The sequence below is a fragment of the Anopheles coluzzii genome, chromosome 2 (assembly GCF_943734685.1).
Source record: "Anopheles coluzzii chromosome 2, AcolN3, whole genome shotgun sequence".
NCBI classification, from domain to species: domain Eukaryota; kingdom Metazoa; phylum Arthropoda; class Insecta; order Diptera; family Culicidae; genus Anopheles; species Anopheles coluzzii.
The window spans coordinates 24,498,083-24,523,071 of NC_064670.1; the positions used below are offsets into that span (position 1 = coordinate 24,498,083).

Sequence of the window (24,989 nt, forward strand, 5' to 3'; positions counted from 1 at the left end):
TCGGGGGCTGTTTTCTCGAATCAGGGGGCAGCGGGGTGTTTTGGTGGAAAAAGATAAGGTAGTGCGGCGAACCGAAAAGAAGAAACAAACATAAAACAAGACAAACATCCCGTGGGACCGAATCGTGCGTCGATTGTCTACTTGGAAGGTATGAACGCACTCTCCCCAACATCCTGCGGGATCTCAGGGGCCAGAAAAGGGTTTCGAAAAACCCTTCCCACGTGAACCCCTCCCCCCCCCCTCCTCCGTTTCTAAATTGAAGCGGAACACAATCTCACAATCCGGATTAAATGAAAACATACTTTACTGTGCCACCTGGAATCTTCGAAAGCAGGGGAAGGAAGAAAGAAGTTTGTTGAGATCATTCGGAAGTGATCGTTACGGTAAACTGCTGATCCGGAAGACGCCCTGACATTGATTTATTGCTGGACCGAGAAGATGGCTTCTGATAAACAAAAACAAATCCACACACACACACACACACGCACACATACACAGAAACAATGGGCACACATTGCTTTCCACTTTCCAGCCCGATGAGCCGTGGAAGATTGCATCTGATCGTTAGACTATTGGGAGCTAAATGGGAAGGATGTTTTGCATGCCGGGAAAGGCTTTGCTTTGCTGATGCCTGCCACATTTAGCTAGCACACGCAAACAAGATGTTTGTTCTTTTGAAGCGAACCAACAGGCCCACCCTAAACCGGTTGATTAGGGCGGGGAGGGATGTTGAGGAGTGGGTTTTTTGTTGTTGTTTTGAGCTGCTCGGTATTGACAACCCCGTGAGGATTAAATCAACATGCGGCGTAACTCACTCACAGATGCATATGGCAGTTCGGTGCTGGTCGTTCCATTGTTCTATCAATCTCGTGCTGGCAAACATTTGGCTGGCAGTGTTAATACAGCAGCTTCATTATTTGCTGCTTGCCCTCCCGACAATCCACCAGGCGTCTCCATTCGGACGAACAAATGCTCTTTTCTTTACTGACGAACCGATACTACAAAATAAATTTGCATTACCCATACGGCAAGCCAATGGTGCTGAGTACGATTTCTACCATATTGTACGAACGCCACATTCCTTACATACTGAAAATGGAACACACACAAACGCTACGAGGAGAACAGAGAGAAGAAAAAAAATCAAATATCCCTTTATGAACATTTCCCACTTGTTTATGTTATTGAGTTTTGCGACGCGCACTTTTTACTCGAGTTGCGAAGAAATTTAACCATGTGGCACCTTACAATAATCGCGTGAAAATGTGTTTCTTCCCACCCTGCTCCCCCTGCTGTGTGCTAGTGTGTTTGCGCCCCGCCACCCCGTACCCCATTACCTCAGTAATCGTAAAACTCACAAAATCGCGCTCACAAAAAACGCTATCAGCATCGCCTCGTCTCAAGCACAACCGAAATACGGTACGGATGGTGAAGGGCGGGGAGTGTGGTAATAAAAAAAGGTAACTGTAATAGCGAACGATGATTTCATTTCGTGATAAAGGTGTTACACATTTCACACCCTTCGAAACGCGGGGCTGCGCTCCGGTGCTCCTCCGGTGTGCGTTCGGAAGCTGCTTTCCAATGAAATGCGATTATTTAGCCTGGAGCATTTGCAGAAACGGAACGTGCAAGGGTTAGTGCGGCGGAACAGGGCTCACTGTACGTAACGAACGAACGGGGGTGCAAGGTGTTGAACGGTGGGAAATGAGAATTCAAGAAATGGTAAACAATTCGCTAAACGACATTCGAACGCAGCCCGGCATCGTTCCGGCACGGGCGCGAAGAATTTGCGCCAACGAAAATGCTCTCACTTACCGGAATACGCTTCAACAATGGTTAAGTGACGGATAAAGGCTCCGAAATTGCCGCGAGCATATAGACGCACGGTTTCTTTTCTTCTTTTTTTGTGTTGGATCGGGATTTTTGGAGAACCTATTCCAAGCAGCAGCAGCAACAGCAAGCTTCGAACCGTTCTAATCCTTTTCGCGATGGTGCGATTTTTGCTTGCGCGACAAAAAGAGCCACCAAACCTGCTATTTTCCTATTTAGCACAAATCTTTACACTTCATCTTGCGACACAAGAAGCGAAGAAGGTTTCGCGTCTGTTTTCTTCGGCTGCTGCTGCCATGCTGCCTTGAAGAACGGATTCCACACCCACACCACCCAGGGGAAGGTACATCCCACCCGACACCCCCACCGTCTCGCCGGCACAGCTGAATGGCATATTTTGTTTTTCCGAAAAACCCCGGCACATTCTCATCCGACCGTTGACGCTAGCCAGCCTGCCAGCCAGCCAGCTCCATCATGCGGAACTCGTTAAAGTGCAGCCGAAGGATTCCGTTCCCGGGCGCGTTCCGTTGCGCCCTTCACAGCGCGAACGAACACACGGCTTACGGCAAAGGAAACTTTTAATGAATCTCGGTGGCGGTACTCCCCCAAATCTTTGCCCATTTCGTGCGCGATCTTTCGCTTGCAGTTTAGCGCGCGTTGCCCGCCTGAAGGACGCCACGAGCAGGGTGAAGGGAAGAAACGAGAGGGTTCGTCGCATTCTCTGTGCGCACTCAGTCATTTTCCATATCTGCGGACCCGGGCGGTGACGATTCCTCCAAACTGCCTTCAGTCATCGGTTGGGCCGGGCAAGAAATGGAGCAACAACAAAAAAAAAAAAGAAAGCACACGAAAAACCCTGTGCCGCACGCTCTGGTGCAGCATGCTAATGGGTGAAACTCGACGAAAAACCGCCCCAAGGTGTTTCTTATTACAAATAATGGGAGCTTAAATTCTTATCCGGGAGCAGCGAAACTCGCGCAACTCGATTAAGTTTTCAGCGGAAAGCTTTCACGAATCCGGCGTAAATTCGCTTTGACGGTAATTACTTTGCAGCCGGATATTTGCCAATGATAGAGAGATCGTAACCAGTGTCGTTGTTGTTGTTGTTGTTGCGTTACAGTTAGCCCTTTTTCGGCAAGGACGGTGCCACTGTGCAGAAGGTTGCTTGGTTATGGTGGTCTAACATTTTTTAAACTATTCTATGAATGTTGTTCTGCATTTTTTTTAAAAGATTTATAAATAATTTTGTTTGTGGTATTCATTTTAGAAAAGCATTTTACTCTGATATGGAATAAAAGCTTTACAAGCACATTATTTTTATTATGAAAAAAATTATCCACCATGAATGCTTAACGAGACCCAAACCCAAACTTTAGGGTTACTACTTAACATTTAAATGTAAACACAAACATACACAACGTTTGCATTATAAAATATGGAAATAAATTGTCGATTTTTCATGGGTTTACCTAATCCTCCTTGATTTCACATTCAATTATAGTATCCCATAAGTCAGCAGACGAAATTTGACACCCCTATCAATGGAACTCTAGCCTTGATGACCAAAACAGTGTTGCAACTTCGTTTAGAAGCGTGCGCGATCAAAGAACTGAACCCCGTAGCGCCTAAAAAGGGACTCCGTGCGGCAGTTTGTAGACGTCGTATAAGCCTGTTCCGACATGTACAACATCTTGGCACTATTAGACAACAATCAGAGCAGCGAAATAAAATCCGGCTCCGCATGGCCGACGACCCTGAGCGACTAGAAGTCCGAGGGACAAGTGGCTACATTGTTGCGTTAGCTAGGCCAGGAGGTTGCATGCAACCGGCCAACATATCAGTAGAAACACAAACATATCAGTAGAAATCGCGTCAATAACCTTCACACCAGCAAGCAATGACGTAAAAATTCCATTCTATCATTTCAAGCGAATTTAAGGCTGAATTTCGACAACCTTGTACGCGAACTGGTCCAACTGCGTCGTATCGTTTTTTTTTTTCAATATGATGAAAAATCTCGACTCCAACAATTGTGTCGTGAAACCTGAGCAAGTAGATCTTAAAAACATGCCTACACGCATGTCTTCGTCCGTCATGGCAAACAGTCCGAATAACTGACGAAAGGTCGTAGATTTATGTTCGGGTGTGCCACAAGGAAGCAATATTGGCCCGCTTCTCTTCATATTGTTCATCAACGATGTTACCCTCGCACCTCCCGACAGTGTTAGTCTTTGTGTAAAAATTTGTGCGCCTATTCACAACACAGGTGATTGTACATTCCTGCAAGACTGCATCGAAATCTTCTGTTCGTGGTGCAAGCGTAATGGACTGACTATCTGCATCGAGAAATGCTACTGTGTGTCTTTTAGTCTATGCAGGAGCCCAGTCACTGGTACCTACTTCATGGACGCACTGCAGTTAATCGACAAAATCATGCCAAAGACCTGAGCGTTCGGCTTGACTCTAGTTTGAACTATAAACAGCATATCGATGACGTTGTAGCCAGAGGAAATCAATTAATTGGCGTGGTTATCCGGACAACTATTGAATTCCGCAACCCCATGTGCATCAAAGCTATCTACAACTGTATCGTTCGTTCGGTTCTGGAATATTCTCGCGTATTCTGGAGCCCAACTACTGCTTCTTCAATTGCTCGACTTGAGGCGATTCAACGTAAATTCACGCGATATGCCCAACGCCTACTTCCCTGGCAGGATCGCAATAATCTTCCTCCGTATGCTGTGCGGTGCCATCTTCTAGACCTTGAACCACTTTCGGTTAGAAGACGCAATGAACAGTGTTCTTTCATCGCTGGATTGCTAAATGGCTCTATCGACTCATCGCCTTTGTTGCATCGAGTCGACATCTATGCACCATCCCGAACACTTAGGTCTAGAGAAACTATACGGCTCGCTCAACCCCGTTCCAGAGCTGGTCAGTCTGACCCTATGTTCCGCATGTCGGCTGTCTTCAATACTGTCTCTGACTGCTTCGACTTCGACATCTCGACTCAGTGCTTCAAGGAACGTCTCCGGCTTTTGCCGTGGCCGCAGTGAATTGCGATGCAAATCTTATTTTTGTTATGTATTTTTTTTAATGAACTGTTACATCTTAATAAGGCCATACGGTCCGTTGAAGATTAAATAAATAATAATAATAATAATAACCGGGATAACAGGTTGGCGGACAAATGTACCAGACCTTGAGCGGTTTCGAAGCGAGCGGTAGGCTAGAACCGCAAAGCAGACTAGATTTAGCGCTGGATAAGTAAGTAACTATTCGCATAATTAATTCATAAAGAATGATTCTTCTTGCTTTGCTTGTCTTTTTCAATTAAAACAGGATGAATTCAACTTGTTTTCTTCATTTTTCCAATACCTAGCACTATCATTTCTGTTCCCATAATTACAACCTCCATTTCACAGCGTTGCCATTTCTTAGGAACTCAACGAATTGAATTTCCTGTTACCTGAGCCTTATACAAATGGAACTGCTCCAACACTGCCTACGACATTCGACAGTTCACCGCACCGGAAAAAGGGAAAACATGTAAAGTATTATTTTTAGACGCCAGGAAAAATAACACCTGAAATCCGACCGCTTTAAGCAGCCGCCTCTTAAAGTGCCGCTGCCGCCTCGGGTGCACCCCACGTAAGCAATACCGGCCTGCCCTGCGCTCCCACACTTTTTCCACAGATACAACTTTTCTATCATCGCCCGACAGAAAGGGGCCGCGGGTGAAAGTGAAATAATAGATTTTCGAAAGCTTAGCGCATTTTCGGCATTCCGACCGAACGCGGTGCCCGAAAAACGCGCCGGACCCCGTTTCGCCGAAACGTATGACAACCGGTGATGAGTACGCTGAATGAATAATTTATTAGCATCCGCATTCACACCCCGAGCCCGTACGGTGGCCAACATCGACGTGCTTTCGATGGGGTTCTTTTTTGTTGTCTTTTTTTATTATTTTAGTACGTCTCACGTTCCAAACCGAAACCGCTCCCGTCCATAACTCACACGCCGCAGGATGGGAACGGGCGAAGATAACTTTATTATAGCGCGACCTGTCTCTCTGTGAGTGTCTGTGTATGGGTTTTGTGAGCCGTGTGCGAAAACGGTACCGTGTGGCCGGGTGTCACTCGTGATGTCGACGTTACGACGATGGGTTGTGGGTTCGCGCTAGCCCAAGCTCTCCCTTTTCTATGACGCGCCGCACACCAGAAAAGACACAAACTTTGCACCAACAGTGTGACGAAACAATGATGAATGGTCGCCGTTCGAGGTGATTATATGAAAAAATAACCATTTCCTGTTTAGCTTCTTCTTTGCAAACGGGGTTCGGGCGAGCGAGCGCAACATTTCCGCACGAAATTAGGGACACGAGCGCGAGAAAAACCACACGGATAGGGGGGGGGGGGGGGGGGGGGGCTTTGAGCTGGCCAAGCCGTTCAGCAGACCAGACATGGGCTTAATGGGTAGCACACAACAAAAAACGACAAGGGGACGAGCTCGCTTTTCTGGCATAAAAGCATAAGCACGTCCAAGCGCGTCCACATTAAAACCTCCCTTCGCACAACACAATGAACGTTCCGCGAACACTCTTCCACCCTATCTTTTCCAGGTCACAGCTGGCGGCGACTCCCCGCTTAACCGTCCCGGGGCAGTCCTTGAGGTGCGGTGCTCCAACGCTCTCGCAACTCGCTGGGATGTGTCACAATGTTTCATCTCGAGCATGTTTTCCTGTCGACGCACACGACGCCAGCGCCGAAGCAAACGGGACGCAAATAACGAGCTCAAGACGCAAGGCATCACCTAATAAAGGAATTAGATTATAATTAAGAAAGTTTATCCTTTTCACCCCGTTCCGCTTGTTGCGCCGTGCGCTCGCTTCTCGCTAGCTGAACTCACTTACTTTAATCTCTCTCGCTCACACCCTCTCTCCATCTCCTGTTTGGAGGGCGAAACGTCGTTGGGTCAACGGGAACCATCATCAGCAGCAGCAGCAGCAACAAAGCACTAATTTCTTCATCGAGGCTAACCGGGCAGAATCGTGAGCTGGACGAACAGGGGCAGGTCCCGGGCAGTTCGCAAGAAAAGAAAACTCGCCACCGAGCAAAGCTGACCAGACCGCTTCGAAAGAAACAAGCAGAAATTGATTCTAATTAGAGGAATTCATTTCTTGCCCCCGGGTACGGGGCGCAGATGGGTGTGAGCAACGCCCCCGTAGGGGTGGGAGGGAATCAGTGGTCCATGAAAATGCAGCTGGTTAAGAAGTTAACGTTTCATTTCGCTTGTAAACAAGGGAGGAAAATGTCGGAACATTTCATAACGGTGATGGGTGTAATAATTTGAAAACAAATTAAAAATAAATACATAGAACCGACGCGAACTTTTGCCACGATAATTGGTTTGTAAATTCATATAAATGTTATCGGTGCTTAGTATTGATTGCGCTGTTTCAAGAGCTTTTAAACGATTGATATTTTAATGGTATTTGTCTGATTTTAATCAAAGCTTATTACGTACATTTGCTAATTAATTTGCATTTGCCTTTCTTGGCACTGTAGGTACTGAGAAGATTTTCTTGGAAAGAAATAAAATATGACAAATTTCAAAATAAATCAACTCTTCCCACTCAACCACTGTCAACTGTCTCATCAAACCGACTCAACTACAATGCACTTTGGTACATACTCATACCGAAGCACCGCCGAAGCACCGCCGAATGGTGACAATCTACAAAATAATATCGCTCGAAGCGCAACCATTCGCATGACAGCCCTCCCATTTGGTTGAAAACCTTTTCTAGACCGTATTTGTTTTTCCCAACTCCCATGTGTACTGACAAATGTGCACGCCTCAAAAAATAAGGAGAATCTCCCTTTTTCTCAAGAATGCACTTCCAATTTCACCCCGTGACAAAGCTTCTTTTCGTATGACGAGCGCAAGGATGTGCAACTGCAATGTGGACAATGTGACACAGTGCAAACGAGCTCGCCCAAACCATTCGCTAACAATCCTTCACAGAAAGTGTTTGCAAGACGTCACCGAGAGGCACAACTTTACAGTGACAAAAATGTGCAATTGCTTTAGCCAAATGGCACACTATCCCGTTTGCTGCTGCGACGAAAACAAAAAGTGAGTAACTATTTTCCCCCAATGAACTTACTGTACGATGCGATGTATTGAACCGATGATGGAGAGGTACAGAAATAGGACATCGGTCCATTTTGCTTACGCCATTTTAAAAGGAAAACATTCTGAAATGCTTCAATTTTGCTTCGATCATAGCTTCCGCCCCCCTGGTTTGCACACTCAACTTGCCCCTCCTGAGCTGTGTTTGTGTGGCTGTATTAACGATGCAAGAAGTTTGCAAAAATAGCACTCTTCACATTCCACTCTCAAACTCCACTTTCCCCGTAAAGGTACAACCACAAACCAACCAGCAGAAAAATCCTCCAAACACAATCAGCCCTCAGGTGATGCAATAAACTGCACCCTATCGCATGCCAAAAACCCAGCCCCGACCGGCTAATGGTCAAATCAAGTGCAACTTTTCAATAAACAAACGGAGCAATGAAATAACCAGCCCGGCAACACACATACCCCTCCTATCCATACACAAAGGTTAAACACAGGATCCCATTACTCGAGCCTAAGAAAACACAGACCGTCCTTTATGTGTGTGTGCACGTTCACCAGCATCCCCCTTCACCAGGGGGCGATTGTTTTCGGTGACAAAATGCGGTGAAACCAACCGTACACAACCGCTCTGCTTCAGTGCCTGGGCAGCAGCAACCACCGTACTTCCTTCATTCGGCAAACTATAAATGCCTTCTGGTGCACCATAAATAACAATTGCCGGAAACCTCCGAAAAACTCCACTCTTCTCAACTGTTCATGCATTATTTCGTGCTTGGTGCAGGTCTGTAGTGCCGATACGATGCAGCTTGGCAGTGCCAAAGGCACTCGATGTTTACCTGCTTTTCTTACAATGCAGTAGACACTTGGCCCACGGCAAGCGGCACGACCAAAAATCTTGCCGTGAATTGAAACTACCCACGGTTGGGTTAACGTTGTTTACGTTGAGTTGCGGAATAAGCGGCAATCATGCAATCGACGTTGCACTTTACGTTCATCTGTGGAAATAGAAAACAATAATATACTTCTTGCACAAAACATTTCTTATAACGAGGGAATAGCTGGTGAAAAATCAATCTAAAATTAAGCCAAAGGATTATTTACTGATTGTGAGAGCAGTTTGGTTAGAAGAGCTTTCCCTCGCATGGTTTTCCTTACATATAGATCAATTATATATTATTAAACGTCTCTTTTTTTACTTTCAACGTACAATTAAAAAAAAACCCAATTTTTAAAAAAAAAACTACACTCCACTTATCCTTAACCGGGCAATAATCCCAATAAAAGGTCTGCAGTGACGGAATCGCAACCCCGTATGCAAGCGGAGTAAGTAAACGCTACACTGTTCTTAGGGAAGAACGGAACTGACTTTATTCATTCAATTCGGCGTAGCCGTTCTACGCCGCTATCTTACTCTAGCGATGCCTAGTCCTAATTTTCCTAATCCTAGTTTCCTTATGCCCTATGTCCTTATGATGAATACCCCCACCCTTATTTTAATGTGACTTCTATGCCCACGCACTTTACGCGCGCATCCTAATTACTAACACTACTTAAACTACTAATCGCACTAGCTGTCCTAATCTATAAAGTGGGCGTGGCCTTCCTATCTAATCCTATGCTATAGTTCATCCTACTTCCGAATTCATCCTAGTTCTTGTCTTAATCCTAATTAGTTCATTTCTATTTTTAGAATCCATCTAGTTCATTTCTGTCGGCGACACCACTAAATACTAAATAAATTTGTGAATGGTATCTTGTGACCTGTTCTACTGTCATATCATAACATTTATTTAAAAAAAAGTTATACGATGCTTTATGTATGCCTTAAGCATACATCAAATAAAAAGCTAAAACGCTATTATTTCACCAAACCAAAGTAATTTCCCACAATGAACAGCAGCAAATCAGTTCCCGTTCTGCACAATGCACAATCCACAAATCTTTATCCCTGCTCTAATCGGTGTCAATTCACTCAATGATCCCGTTTTCGGTTCGGCAAGATTTATACGTCCCACAGTACCAATCGTGCGAGCACTCCTGTGCTCTCCTCTAATCTTATCCACGTACGCCGAACGTTAGATTTAATTAACTTTCTTCGTAATCATTACGATTGCTGTACCAGCAGTCGCAGCAGCAGCAGTGCCAGGCCTCGTACCCGGCAAGCAGGGCTTATTATTTCACGGTTCAACGATAAGCCCAAACTATTGGCTCGCTTTACGAGGGGCACGGTTGCCCCACCGCCAATTCTATCAAGTCAGATCACGTACCGCACACGGTGGAGCAACTTCTGGTTCTGCCGACCAGCCGTACAGACATCTTCCCGCTGAACCATCTCACTGGCTGGCCAGTTTTATGCTCCACTTAACGAGTGCATCAAAATGACAACGGCTTACGGAAATGGGGGCCCGTTCGTTTGTGCCCTTGAGCCATTTTACCCCCTGTCACCGGGTGTAGTAAATTGTAACTGTACGATTTACGACCCATATTCGCGATCGCTGTACATCGTCCAGTCGGTTGAAGCAAAATTCTTTCCCGTCTTGGTCATTTGTTCTTTCCATCCATCTGTAAATCCGTCCGATGACTGCTGATAGGCGATAAAGGTGATCGTTAGCGCAAGGAAACGACATCAGGCGATGGAAGAATGATGCCGCATTTAAAGCACACACTATTCTACCACTATCCTCCTTGGTTGCAGAACCATTTTCATTCATCAGGTTCTTGGATGCAGCTCCTTTGTCACTGGTCGAATGCAAACAGTAAAAATTAATTAAAACCAAAGTGCCGAGATAGCTCGGAGCTGGTGGCAGCAACTACGATAGAATTGAATGGCATTGCCACCTTCTATCAGGTTTGCAAGCAAATCAGTTAAGATTGATACGAGAATGAGGCTCATAAGATATAGATTGAGTTGATCCTAATAAGAATCTAATTGGTGCTTTTGAACATACGCATTGTTTCTCATGCTTTTGCAAATATATAATGGCATTCTCGTACGAATCTCTTAGTTTCAATCCTCTCGTGACCAGTGCAAGACTACATCGAGCTTTCCATCTTGAGATGCTGAAAAAGTGTACACAACATTAAACTCGCTTCCGAGAACCTTCTCCATTCGATCGAACCACCTCATATCGATAGCTAAACGGTAGGTAGTCATCACTTTCATATTACACTTGCACCGATTCTGCTGCCGTCGCAACCCTCTGCCCACAACCAAACCACTCAAAACTCTGAACAATGGATCACTTTAGACGCCCTGTGACGCTACTGTGTTGTCGCTCCAGTACGGTACAGTCAGACTGGTGTACGGTCAAACGGCCAAATGAATCTTCATCATCTTCACGGGCACGGTTGCGAAAGCGTCAACGTCAACGAGGCTACTTACGCGCCTCGGCAACGGCACGATAAAAACCCATCACCATGCCTGCTACCATCCCGAAAACCGTACACTCTTAAGCGCATCAATCCATAAAAGCTGCCGCACACTGGAAACGATGGTACACAACCGTTGATCTTCGGCACACCATCACCTAGTACGGCAATGACAAAGAACTCAGGATAACGAAAATTTATTAGAAACCGGTTGAGATGCAACCGGCTGCATCGCGGGGATACGGTACGGAGCGTCATCTTATCAGCCCGAGCGATCCTGCAAGTCAGGAAAGACCAATCAGTTGGGCAGAAAATTAGACGATGATAGATTGTGCGTGCACCGGGCGGAGTGTGTGGTGGTTGCTTCCTTTCTGGCGCGGGCCTCAAACCCTAATGGAGCCCAAGCCCGGCCCGGATGACAGGCAATCCTTTTCACAAACACATTTCTCATTAAAGTTGATCGATGCACTGCAGTAAGCGAGGAGGAAGATGGTTTGAATCAATCGATGGCAACGTTTGACACATTGGCAAGATGGTTCAACAGCGTCCGTTTAGGGATGGTAACCTTTAATTAATCCACAGTGCAAGTGTGTGTGTGTGTGTAAAAGTAGGCTATGTTCGCACAAAAACGCCTGCAGCTATGCAATTCACTTGACAAATCACACTTAGTGAGTGTACTTGTTTGTAATTTTGAGACGTATGAAACTTAAACATACTCTCACTTTATACTACATCAACACTAAACCTCTTTTTGGTAGAAAAGTCATAATAAACACTCACATCGCATGTAATTGGCATAACAACCAAGCTCATGGAAACCAGGTGAACAATCCAAATTAACCAAAAGCATGTTCATCAACGCAAACGAATTCGTTCTGTTCGGCTAATATATGTATTAATCATGCCGCTTTAGTCAGCTCCTGCTCTAGTCCACCGTTTATCTATACACCCGGCTCGCCGAACCGAGCCCAGCAATGATTAATGCACACGGAGTACATCATTAATAATTTTCTCCAGGTGATACGTGCGTATAAGCCGATGGCAATGCCCGCCGCTCAATCATCCCCACTATATTATGTTTTATTCAATCGGAAAGTGAATGATAAAAATGGCTCATCAAAACGTTATCAGTGGCGGGTGGATCCCATTAATTGAGCCACAGTACACCGACCGCTGTCGGACCTTAAGTGTCATCACTTCGTTGCGCAGTGCTCACAAAGCCAACACAAACAAACAAGCGCGCGCGCGCTCCAAACAAACCAGCAAGCCAAATGCTGTTACTGTTTTCCCTCTACTTCAATCTGCTGCTCAGCTACGCCGCCGGTCTGGTGCCGTTCCGGTACAACTTTCGCAAAAGACGCTTCGACACATGCAAACCGTTCGTGCCGGTTGCAACCATACTGCTGCTGCTGTTCGCCGCGGTACAGTACAGGCTCGGCCGGTTGCCGGAACGCATGAAGATTCCCAAGGTGGGCATGCAGGACATCATACACGCGGTGGAAAACTTGGTCCTCAATGGGAACTGTGTGCTGATCGCGGTGCAACAATTGCTCTTTCTCGAAACCTACCGGCAGCTTCTTACCGACCTGCTGACGGGTGTGCGGGCCCTGGCGCGCCGCACCACGGTCGCACTGGGCGAGCAGGTGCAACTGCTCGTTCAGCTTGTGCTGCTGCCGTGCGCCACCTACACGCTCCACGTGTCCGTCTACATAACGCTGATTGAATGGGCGGAAATCAGCATCGTCCAGGCGGTGCTGTTCATGGTCAGCCTCATACCCAACATAGCACACGTGAACAACTTTTACGCCCTGCTGTTTGTGCAGCGATTGACGCTCGGGGAAATCAACGACATGCTCGCCGACCTGTGGACCATCTGCATACGGCCCGGTGCGAACGAATTGCTTCCGCCGTCCAGCCGGCTGCAACTACACCTGCAGCAGTACCAACAGTGTGCCGGCAGTGTGCAGAAGATACTGCCCTACTACTCCCTGTCGGTGGCGCTGTACTTGTTAATTTTGTTCCAAGAGCTCATGTCGAAGGTTCATATCTCGGGAGAAAGCTGGCTACAGTTTCTTATCACTTACAGACTTACATTCAATGTTGCCTTTCCGCTCGTTCTCGGTCTCGCTTCCTTTCGTTTAAGTTCTTCTATCAATTTACCCACTTCTACACACTCTCGCTTGGGAATCCAAGCCCGCACATACTCGAAGCAATGGGTACGATGATGATTCTGGTGTACGGTATGTATACGGCACAGCTGATTGCCGAGTGTTATGCAATTTCGGAAAAGGTAAGACATACGCATACGCTTTCGTTAGAAAAAGGAATCATTTTCCACTGTCTGTAACACAGAGTCAAAAGATCAAATCGACCGTTCATCGCCTATCGCTGATTCCCGGGCAGGATCGATACTTCCACGCGACTATCAACACTTTCCTGCTGTCGCTTAACCACTCGATGCTGAAAATAAACATTGCCGGCATGTTTACGATGGACTTTGAGCTGCTCACGGGGGTTTGATGCGTTCGTTCCTTGTATGCTATCGGTTCTGGAATTGGTATTGACTCACCGAAGCTTGTTTCGTTCCAGATGTTGGCAGCCATCTCTAACTTTGTGGTGCTGCTGATGCAGTTTCACATCGACTACAGCAAGAGCAAGATATCATATTGGCATGGGAATAACTCATCGAAACCGCTCACTGTTAGGAGTTGAAAAATGCAACCGGAATTGTTGCTACTGCCTTAAGAAACATGTTACAATAAAATCATCATACTAGAAAATTGTAACACTAACTACCAGCAAGTTTTAATAATTGCACAGTCAAATTTACGTCATGTTCTTTATTTTCTTTCAATAAACTTTAAAAAAACCCTCAATCTATAAATGACAAAAACTCAATAAAATGCTGCAGGAAAAGCTCGTTGAAAATTATTAAATTGCTATTATTAGCTCTGTTGTATTGGGACAACTTTTGTTGTTTTTTAATGAATTTATTTAGTGTTTAGTTTTTTAATGATTCATATTTCGTATTTCGCATTTAAATATTTATTTATTTATTGAATTAGTCTTCTCGTATCAACGAGCCTACATACCCATACTTAAAACTAATGCCTTACTATCATCCTATAAAAAAACTAATTTATGTTGGTCAAAAGGTGCTATGTAAAAAAATCTTGAATTCTTCCAAATTCTTATTACAATCTCTACTCTTGCCTAAAGCGTTATAAGATCTAATCATGCTGGACAGTGACAGTGGACAGATTCAATACGCACTGTTTCAAGATATATGCCTTAATTAATTTGGGGTATTTTAGGCTTACAGGATAGTGTAAAATGAGTATTTTTGTGCAAGTAATATCCAATTCTATTGCTAATTGTAATATGTTGAATCATGCAAACATGTTCCTTATTTACTCTTTCAATTCAATAGGAAATATATTCACCACTTCAAAATGCATCAGCATTGGTACATTTGCACTATTTCTTCATGAATGTATAAACATTCCTAGGAGTGATGCTTAAAACTAATCCTACAGAATATTTCAAAGCGAATAAAGAAGATGACTTTTCTCTCCATTTAAATTACAATTCACTTCACCTCATCAACACTTCATCAACTATGCCAATGGAAATGGTCTTCAACACTCTTTCTCCAGACCACATCATGTTCCCCCCAGAAAAAGAAAAAAAAATAACCTCCAACCAGCAAAACAACCGCTAGCTTTAAGCTTCATCATCGCCAATTCATTTCATTGTTGCTAAGTGAACTCATTTAGCTCCCACTCACGCTTCCGTTTTGCCGATAAAACTCACAATACCACAACAACAAAACCCCAAGCGCCCAACAGCCGCCTAATGAGCGGAAAGGCTTTCGACGGGACGGGCGCAACTTTGTGAAAACGCACGGGGACGCACGTTGACGGCGGCAGCAACCACTGCTTAAGCCATCCATACCGCACGGAACAGTAGGCGACCTAATGGACTGACCACAATCATCAGTCACTGTTTGTTCACTGCCCGGTGCCCGGTCCGGGTGCGCTCGGTGGAGAATGCCTGTGGTGACACTACGTCCGTTCCTCATCGTTCGTGCACGGCGACGGACTTCCATTTCCATTCCACCGGCGCGCGCCTGGGTCCTTTCCCTTCACCATCTACTTATTGCTTCTAGCATTTTAATTAACTATAAAAAGGAAGCATTTTTACACTTCATTTTCTATTTGCCAAGTTAATTAAACTTGATTTCATCCTCCTTCGTTCGTGCTCGGAACGTTCTCTCTACCCTACCGTTCATCGGGACGGGCGGGAAAGCGCTGGCACCGCGAACAAGTGACACTTTTCCGTGCCGAGACTTATTTCTGTTCCTACATTGCTTCGTCTCGTACACTCCTTTGATTTACTTCTCGGGCACTTCATCACTAATCGAGTGCTGTTCTTTTCTTGTCCGCTTCCCTCATTCGAATCCATCATCGCTGCCATCTCGACCATCGTTACCGCATCTAACTACCACCACCACCACCACCACCAAAGCAACGTGGCGTGGCTGAAGCGTCCGCAGCGAAAGCATGGAAAACCAGCATCAGAAATTAACTTTTCACCGGTTTGCATTTCATTTGCTCTTGCGGTTCCAGTGCAATCTTTTGTGCCTTTTCGATGGCTCGACAGCACTCGACGCAACTCGTAGACGTAATTCATCGTGTGCCGTGCCGAGTTCCGCAAACGGCCATCCCATGCGCCCGATACTCCCCTGACCGCCTATGCACACTTGGATCTTGGAAAATCTAATTTCATCCACCGGCTTGAAGCTTCGTGTCGGTGGCTGTCGTTTCACAGAGCGTGGTGGCCGGATCTTTGTCGAATGTTCCACCTGTCGATTTTGTTTGCGTTCGTGCGGGCAGCGGGATGCATTCTTCTTTTCGACGTACTGGCGTTGCATGCCTTACAAGCATTTCATCAAGCGAAGCAAATGGGTTTCAGAGTTACGTGTTACTGTGTGCTTATTTTTGGGAATGCAAACCGTACAACCGTGCTCCATTTTGGATACTTGGTGTTCGTTTTTATTGCAAAATGCACTTGTAATAAGTAATAACAGTCCATTTTGTTATGGGATGTTTATGGGAATTGCTAATAATCCTAAATAGTTCCACTTTACTGCATCACCAGCTAATAGCTTTCCCAATTTAAATTCAGATCGTTTATAGCCATAATGCTTTCAGTTCTTTTGGTGAATCGACTGACGAAAACAGTTAATTTGAATACACAATTTATGGGATGACTTTCGTTATAATTTTTATTTTTTACTAATGGAAAAAATCAATTCACACGACAACTACACTCACTGTTCACTCAAGCTACGAAAATAAAACATAAAAATCCATCAACTTTTGTACTTCACTCTTTTACTTCACTGCAGATGCAACTGACTTTCCAATGAGGGGTATGGATTATGTCAATAATAGTATCGATGTTCCGTAGGTTCGGTTTGCGGTGTATTGTTTCAGCTCCATCCCCGCTCCAAACCGTGAACCATCATAAAGTACGCAAGAGACTGTTGGTGCGCCTGCAATCAATTATGGTCGGACGTTTCGGATCAACCACCAAACCCGGGGGTGCCCACTCTTCATCCCACTGGTACGTTTACACACACACACACACACACACATACACACAAAAAAAAGCTCAAGGAAGGGAAGCTCATTATCACTCCCCCCTCAAGCTCACCCAGTCTCCTCTTAACCGCATCCCTTCCTACTGTCGCAGACAACAACTACTACAACATCGACTACTACTACCACCTAGCGGCTCTCGGGCCAATCCATAACGAGCAAACCGTAATTAACCCGCGTTTTACTGCCCACGGGAGTTCATTTTGCCGTCCGGTGACTGAAAATTGGACAATTCGGTTGCGTCCCCCACCCACCTCAAAACCGATGACAAGTGTTGGTCGATGTCGACCGGCCCATTTCCCAAGCCCCAAAGCCGTCACGGCAAGCCCCGACAGGGATTGAACTTCGATAAGGGATCATTGAAATGGATGGCTGCTGCAATGGTTGCTGCAATGGCCGCACCACCACAGCTGGATCGCGGCCGGAGCACTGTTTTAAATGCAGCAAATCCTGTCCGCGACTGGTACTGGTGCGTTGATTTCGGCGAATCCGACTGCCCTCACCCCCTCCGTGGCAGGCACTGGTTGCTGGGGACGTTGTGCTTTTCGGTGCCTCGAAGCGTAATTTATTAACCGTACAGCATCATATCACGACCGATATGCGCGCACGTGTTTGTTTGTGGCAATGCGCTTCCTTTATCGTGTGTGCGTGTAAATATCGGCCGGCCTTGTCACATGTTTGTAAACAGCATAATTGAATTCCATCTTTTTAATCATTCCTTCAATGGTTTGTGATTTATTTGAGGAGGTTTTTCGGTTTCCTCCCGCTACAAAACGCCCATCCCGGGTGCTCTCATTTTCTTCCCATTAGGTGGCGCACCACCCAAACGCCCATAACCCACCCGGCTCGAACTGGGAGCGTGCGCCTACGCACACAGACGCCGCTGTGCCGTCGTTGAGTTTATTAAATTAATTAAACGTAACCGATCCGACCGGTCGAACATCACATCCATGGTGCGGAGCTTGGAGTAGCAGAAGGAACCAGCAGCCGATGATGAAATTTCATCGCGACAGTGAATGTACGGGCATGACCGAAAAGGGGGGCGGAATATGTGTGTGTGTGTGTGCTTTTTTAACCAATTCAATAATGCTCTGTTTGCAATCCATACGAGCTCAGCTTCAACCCCCCTTGGTGGGGTTTTGTCACATAAAATGATTTTTTAATGATTTAACGTACGGATTGTGGATTTGGGGAACGCAACGAGCACGCTTGAAAGGCCTGAAACATTGATCGGTTTACCGAGGCTGAAAAGCGAGACAGGAGCGCAAATGGGCGATGCTGTTCGTTCGTGTTTTTAATTCCATTGAAAAAAATGTTAAAGGAAAGCACGCAAACCAAACGGCAGACAATCCATATCCATGTAACGGTGCAAGCAATGCGGTGCAATTGGTGATGCTTCATTAAAGTGGTGGAATTAAAGCTGGCTTTAAAGTTTGCTGTAGAGTGTTGTTGATGTATAAAACGTTCGAGTTCATCAACGAACTGCATTTGAAGTGTAGCAATTTGGCTGGAAACGGTTTTGCAGCCCGTACAGATTTCTAAGAAATATAGTTACAAATCGTTTCTAAAACATGATATTGATGCTTGTACTGATAATTCCTAAAATTGACCATGTAAAGCTAGCTACCTTGAAATTTCGACACAACTCTATTTCGTAGTATTGCTGTTTAGTGTGAAAGTGTTTCATCTCCATTCTGTTCAAAAAGCTTTCAAAGCAAATTTTGCTAAATAGTTTAGCTCTTTTGTTTATTCCAAGAAATGCCACAGGCTTGATAGAGCCAAAGGTGTACCGAAAAATACATCCAGCATGAACTGAACCTAGAAATAGTATCGATATAATAAAATTTAGGATCAGATAATCTTTCTGCTTGCAATCAAACTCAAAGTTATAAATAGCGACGTCCAAAGTACTGGCAATCTGCTCTCAGAAACCAGCCCGAAGTTATGCAATTTGTAATACAAAGTGCTATTTTGTATGGCTTTGCATCAATTCTTCAACTTGCTCATTTCATCTAATTTGTGTCTCTCCTTCCCACTCGTAGAACCATGTTTTAGTGAATGTTTGCACCTTCAAACTTCAAACGCCCTTCAAGCGGATACAATTATGTAACCCCATGCTAGTCTTTGACAACCATCAAAAGCCTTACACTCAAGCCTCAACACAAATTCCTACCCCATCTGCACTATCCTCTACAGCAAACATTAACCGGCCACAAAACACATTACACCCCTGCAGTGCAAACATTTGGGCACCCTTTTTCCTTCATTCTAATGCTGCCCTGTGAACATGTAACACTGACGACAAGCCATCACTTCAACGGACCTCATTGATCCTAGCAACGATCGCTGCCGATGATAATAGTTAATAATGATGACGCTGATAATCGAACATCTTTTGCCGTTTTGTGCTACGATCACCCCCCATCAACACCGAAACAATGGGGAAAGAATGCTTTCAACAATTTGCTTACGCTCCCAATGGACCCAACAAAAACACCGCCCACCAGGCGCAAGTGAAGCGAAAAGCTTGCTCCGGTGGCTGATTCTTCTCTGCTTTTCCCCACGACACACAGCTTTGTTTCGTGAATTTTCGTTTTCGCTTTTCAATCTACAGCCGTTCGGCGCTGTGAGACGTGCCGATTTCCTTTCCAATTCTTTTTTTTTTCTTTCCTCCACACCCAATCCTATCGAAATCGGGTTCGGTTGAAATGTTGCGCTTCCCAAAAGGGATGCGGAAGGTTTTAATGAAATTTAATCAAAAGTTTCCCAATTTCGACCCTAGTTTTGGGGCTAGTTTTTTGTTGCTGTCCTTCTCTTTCACTCTCTTTCTATCTCTCTTTCTCTAACACACACTTTTGCCATCTCTCGCCAATTCGCTCGCCGCAGCATTTTGTTTCGTTAAAAGTTTACACCCCGAGCAATGGTCGGCTTGAAGTGCGGGCTGGCCAACCTAGCCTGGCAAGTACCAGCTGCTTCCTTCCGGTTCGATTATTTCGAACCTTCTTGCCAGTAATGCCTGCTGCTTAGCTCAAATGGTGTAATGTTGGTTTCGGTGGTTTTGCTCCGTCTTTTTTCGGGCTTTGGTCGATCGATTCCTTTCATCCATCCTTCCCCCGAGTTGTTATTGTTTTGCTTCCGTCGAAGGAGAGAAGGGTGAAGTTTCATGGGAAAGTGAGTATTTTTTTTATATTTTGTTTTCTGCTAAGTTACTTACATCTTTACCAAATACCAAAAAACAAAAACTTTTAAGAGGAAAACTCTTTCACTCCAACACAAAACAAAAAAAAAAGACGTCTAACATTTCTACCCCATTCGATAAGCCCTTTCAATCCGACCAAATGTGGTTTATTCATTATTTATTCCCTTTTCACGCTATTGTCCCGGAATGAAGTGTCCATGCAAGCCGGGTGGAACTAATGTTGAGGTTTTCTATGGCATTAAAATTCCAAGCTGCATCGGAATTCTTCCTCGCTTGACGGATAGTACTAGCGGAAATAGTTTACAAATTGCTCTCATAAATAGTTCGACGAACCTCCCCAGACCCAACCCCAGCCATTGCCATTGCCTCTGTCAGCACACGTTCTCCAACTGTTCTGCTCTGTAGCGAAAGCTCTGTTGTCGGAGACGGACCACAACAAGCGCGACAGCAAAACACTTCAACAGTCAGGCGTCCAATTAACACGCCATACCATACCGCTAATCACAGGCCCTAACTAAGTGGAGCCGCCTAATGATTGTTGTTTACTTAGGGCCTACTTCCAGCTTCTACCCAGCGGCTGGCCTGGTGTGAGAAAGAAAGTCTCGCGAGACTGTCAAATACACGCGGTGTTTGCGGTGTGTTGCTCATCAGATCAAATAGTTCCGCCGTTTTCACGCGTCCTGCACCCCCCCCCCCCCCCCCCCTCCCCAGCTCCTTCCGAACTGGCACACGAACAAAACGACAAATGCAACAAATTGGTAACGGACGCTCAACACCGACGGACGGACTTACGTACGGCGCACATCATACAACACATCCCAAGCGCACGAAATTATTCTCACACGGACATTCCAAACGTTTGGACGGGACTGGTGGTGTGGTTCGTGCAGCGTCAACACCGTAGCGTGTCGGACTACAAGTTGGGTGGGGGAATGGGAGGAGGTTAGAATACCAGCAAATCCGTAAATCTAATCAACGCGCCCGCTGATAATCGTCTTTTGGGGTTGGAAGCGCCGCATAGCACGGGTAGAATCCTGCACAGATAGGAATTCGTTTTGAGCAGCATCATAATTTATGCTTCCTTCTGCTGCTGCTGCTGCTGCTGCTGCGAAGTGAGAGAGCGGGTAGGGGGACAAGGCCATTTTGACCAGTCTGCATCGCTTCCAGGCAGGTTCAATTAGCGATCGTTGCAGCTGCAGATCCGTGCGGTCCAGGCGGGACCAGTGTGAGCTTTCCAATTGGTTTGCACCGATGCTTCCCCGATGCACTTGCATAAGTACCGAATTTGTTCCCTAATCCCTTTATCGCGAACCGTTTATCGCGCCCAGGTGGAGGAGATTTTTGAATCACGCGCTTAACGCCCTTCTGCTAACGCTTTCGCTGACTGTTGACGGCTGCAAGGTAAGCTTGCCAGCTATCGCAACCTTGCCGTTGGTTGGTATGCAGCGATTCGGCACGACATTCCTTTTGTGCGAAACATTCCGATCGGTGTCGTGGCGGTTGACAGGGTACATTTACCGCGTACTGTTAGAAACATCCCGGTTACAGGCTACAATATTGTTTCGTTGGTCCAGTTCTATTAATTTCATAGATTCGGTGTGATTCAAAATCAGTTCTTACTCCTATAAACAAGGCTACGAATCTAATGTTGCTATTTTGTTTTAATCCTAGTCACATGAACTGTGCCTCAACCGATTCAAAGCTCTATTATCAACTCTACCCATAGGTAAATGATGTAACACGATTAAAAAAAATCGATTATTCCATGCGTGCCCCCAATGCTCCAACGACGTAAGCGCTACATTTCAAGAAATTTTACAAACTCTTCCCAGTGTCCATATCGGTCGTTACCAGTGCTTACGTTTTCTAAGTTGATTCAAGTGTTCCACCGAACCAATGAAAACAGCTTCGCCTGCTAAGTATTACTGCCACCCATCCCAGAACACTCCTCGGTAGCTCTCATGTAAGTACGCATCGAATCAATCCCGGAGCGGCAACCTTTGCGTCAAACTCATCATGCAGGTGACACCAGTTTTCGCCGCTTGTTTGCTGCTAGCCATCCTGTTCGTTGGCCCTACTGGCGCGCGTAAGAAATGGTCACGATACTTTGCTTTGTTTCACTACACTGAAACGTGTTTTTTTTTTTGTTGTCTCCTGCGAATTTTCATTCCAACCCTACAGAATGTCCCGCCAACTCGGAATTTACCTCCGATGCACCGTGCGATTCCATCTGCGGCGTTCCCTGCGACTTTAAGGGCGTGCACAACATTTGCATCTGCATGGACGGTTACTTGAAGGATCCGAAAACGCAACAGTGTGTGCGCCAAAACCAGTGCTCCATTCCGGAAGACATACCGGTTCTTCGCCAAATGCCTGCGTTCAGCTTTGCATGCTTCACTTGATGCTGGGAGTTGGGCCACTAAACGTGGGATGCTGTTTGTTCAATATGATACGAGATGGATTCAGGACGAGCTGTCATATTAAAAATGTTATAATATAAAGACTTAAATTAAACATTAACCTGTTTCATTGTTTTCTTTTATTGAGGCTCTTCAAAACCATTTGTAGTTCTTGGAACAGCTTCTTAAATCTCTTATGATTTTCGAAACATTGTTTTTCAATGGTAGCCTTTCGTTGTACTGCCGTTCCATACACGCTAAAAAACAGCTACTCCAATTTCATTCGCTCCTTATTCCGTCTCAACACAGTGTACAGCTCCTAAACGGAGTACTTTTTCCCCGAACCTGCGCATCTGTGTACACAACTGTCAACAGGTCTGGCAGAACTGCTTGACAACCCGGTTGTAAAAACAAACCTTGCCGCTGAGATTCGGCACTAGATCGAATCACCCGCAGTCAGTCCCCATTCTTGTGTGTAGTTTGTGCCCGTACAGATCGTTACGCGAGTGCCGCCACCATGAGGACGTCGATCGAGCGAGTCTGCATTTTGCTTGTGCTGTTGGCACTGGCCACCAGAATGACAACGGCCGCGCCCCAATGCGATCCAATCTACGAAGAGTTTACGGATGATGGGTGCGATGACAACTGTCAGGGTTCGTGCATACCAATGAAGGATTTCTGCGCCTGCCGCATTGGCTACAAGCGCGATCTGATCAGCGCCAAGTGCATAGCCGCGGACCAGTGCACACCGGTGCCGGAAAGCATCACCCTGAGCTGCCTGGGATAGTGGTTTTGTGGTGCTATTGATCGGTGGACGCAGTAGCTCTAAGTGTCAAAACAGGCAGTGAAAAAGAGAAATAAAACAATGTAACAATAACCTGCGAGTACGTGTTGTAACATTTCCAAACTTTTGCGTTTTAAACATCTAATTCTATGTTAGAAAATGCAACAAAACTTATCAGCTCAATCGACTTCAATGCCTTCAGGCATTTCGAATTTCAAAGCCTTTATTGAGAACCTAGTCGACAACTCAACAAAATTGGTTTCGTTCTCAAAACACTTTCGTCCGTTGCACTCAAAAGTGGTCAATTACATTGGTTTTACTATTTATTTAACATTTTTCTAATACATTTGACGCCAACATTGCACAACAATCTCCTCCCCTATCGTTGCTCACAGAGGACATCTGGAGGTTCGTATGCACGGTCCATTCTTGTACTCTCGGATGTAGCCCAGCTTGCACGTACAGGCGTCCCGCTTCACCGACGTTGGCGTGATGGTGCAGATCCGCTCGGCGCACGTTGGCTGGCACTCGTAGGTGAAGGCAAACTCGGCAAAGTCTGGACACACTTGTATGTTGGGCACCACTTGTCGGGTGAACGCTACCGAAGCAACAAAAAATACAACAACAAACAAAGATCGTCAGAAGGAGCAAATATGTTACCCAAATTCTCAGTTTATTTTTTGCGACAACCACTTACCAACGTTACACCAAGCGAGCAGCAAAAACAACGTGCACAACTTTCCGTACATATGCATGGCGGAAGCGCTAGCAAATGAACCAGACTGGCAAGACGCATCGCTAATGCAGTACATTATAAGTCGACATTGATCCTGCCGACAATGTGTGCCCCGCGTGCTTAGCCGTACGGCTGAAAGCAGCTGAAACAACAAATGGTTTAAAATTCTCGCGAATCAAGCATTGTGCTGATGCGGATTATCTCGCGCGTTATAAAAAGCGAGCCCCTATTCTTGGGCAATTGTTTCCATACGGAACCGTGTACTTAATGAATCGGTGTCTGTACCATCGCTGTGTAAACATTAGCCTCATATTGTTTGGCTAGTTGGTACAAAGTACGCTACGTTGTGCATAAGCATAACAATGAACTGTTTAGAGCTGAACGTGGAGATAATTGTAAGTACACAGCGTTCTTGTTTTGAGTCAAACATAGTTATTATTAAAATGAAAAGGGTTCGAAAAACATTAAACAAATATTACAACAAAATTTTTTGATCGCTAAATTGCGTGTGTCCCATAGTTCCACCAAGGGCGTGTTATGCGGTTTGCATAAGCAAAGGCGCTCGGAAAGCTTTCAAGCGACTCTTCCATGCGTCGAGCTTTCGCTTGGCGCAAGCACTGCTTCATCCAATTTACATTATGCCTCACAGCGTGTCTTCATTTATTTTATTTATTGATTAATTTCTATCGCCCCACTCATTGCAATTATGCAAATATCATTCACATAATTACCACAACAAAGCCACCTTCATCATCGACGCATTTGTCGCGTAACAAGCGGTGTACAAATAAGAACCACATTCTTTAACCGCTCGCCAGCCAGGCAGGCCGTTCAGGGTCAATGGCAACTCGGTCGTCAAATCCAA

General features: G+C 45.5%; 4 protein-coding genes across 5 annotated transcripts; 3 read left to right on the top strand and 1 right to left on the bottom strand.

The window, feature by feature from the left end:
• Window positions 1-12,467: 12,467 nt before the first annotated feature.
• Window positions 12,468-14,125, top strand: LOC120949989 (uncharacterized). 2 transcript variants are annotated; one of them, XM_040367670.2, is made up of 4 exons: window positions 12,468-13,382; window positions 13,487-13,633; window positions 13,696-13,857; window positions 13,933-14,125. In XM_040367670.2, exons 1-4 carry the CDS (start codon window positions 12,615-12,617, stop codon window positions 14,053-14,055), a joined length of 1,200 nt encoding a protein of 399 aa, XP_040223604.2. In that variant the 5' UTR covers window positions 12,468-12,614; the 3' UTR covers window positions 14,056-14,125. The 2 variants fall into 2 exon arrangements, with proteins under 2 accessions (XP_040223604.2, XP_040223605.2); XM_040367671.2 differs by having other exon boundaries at window positions 13,696-13,866; window positions 13,933-14,024.
• Window positions 14,126-22,127: 8,002 nt separating this feature from the next.
• On the top strand, window positions 22,128-22,725 carry LOC120950264 (accessory gland protein Acp62F-like). The gene is made up of 2 exons (XM_040368167.2): window positions 22,128-22,291; window positions 22,387-22,725. The coding sequence occupies exons 1-2, from the start codon at window positions 22,222-22,224 to the stop codon at window positions 22,605-22,607; spliced, it is 291 nt and encodes a 96-aa protein (XP_040224101.2). The 5' UTR covers window positions 22,128-22,221; the 3' UTR covers window positions 22,608-22,725.
• Window positions 22,726-23,034: 309 nt separating this feature from the next.
• LOC120950281 (uncharacterized) lies at window positions 23,035-23,484 on the top strand. The gene has a single exon (XM_040368192.2). The coding sequence runs from the start codon at window positions 23,122-23,124 to the stop codon at window positions 23,389-23,391; it is 270 nt and encodes an 89-aa protein (XP_040224126.2). The 5' UTR covers window positions 23,035-23,121; the 3' UTR covers window positions 23,392-23,484.
• Window positions 23,485-23,698: 214 nt separating this feature from the next.
• Window positions 23,699-24,215, bottom strand: LOC120950881 (uncharacterized). Its single transcript, XM_040369267.2, has 2 exons — window positions 24,086-24,215; window positions 23,699-23,986 (listed from the first exon to the last, which is right to left on the bottom strand). Exons 1-2 carry the CDS (start codon window positions 24,198-24,200, stop codon window positions 23,778-23,780), a joined length of 324 nt encoding a protein of 107 aa, XP_040225201.1. The 5' UTR covers window positions 24,201-24,215; the 3' UTR covers window positions 23,699-23,777.
• Between the last annotated feature and the right edge of the window lie 774 nt (window positions 24,216-24,989).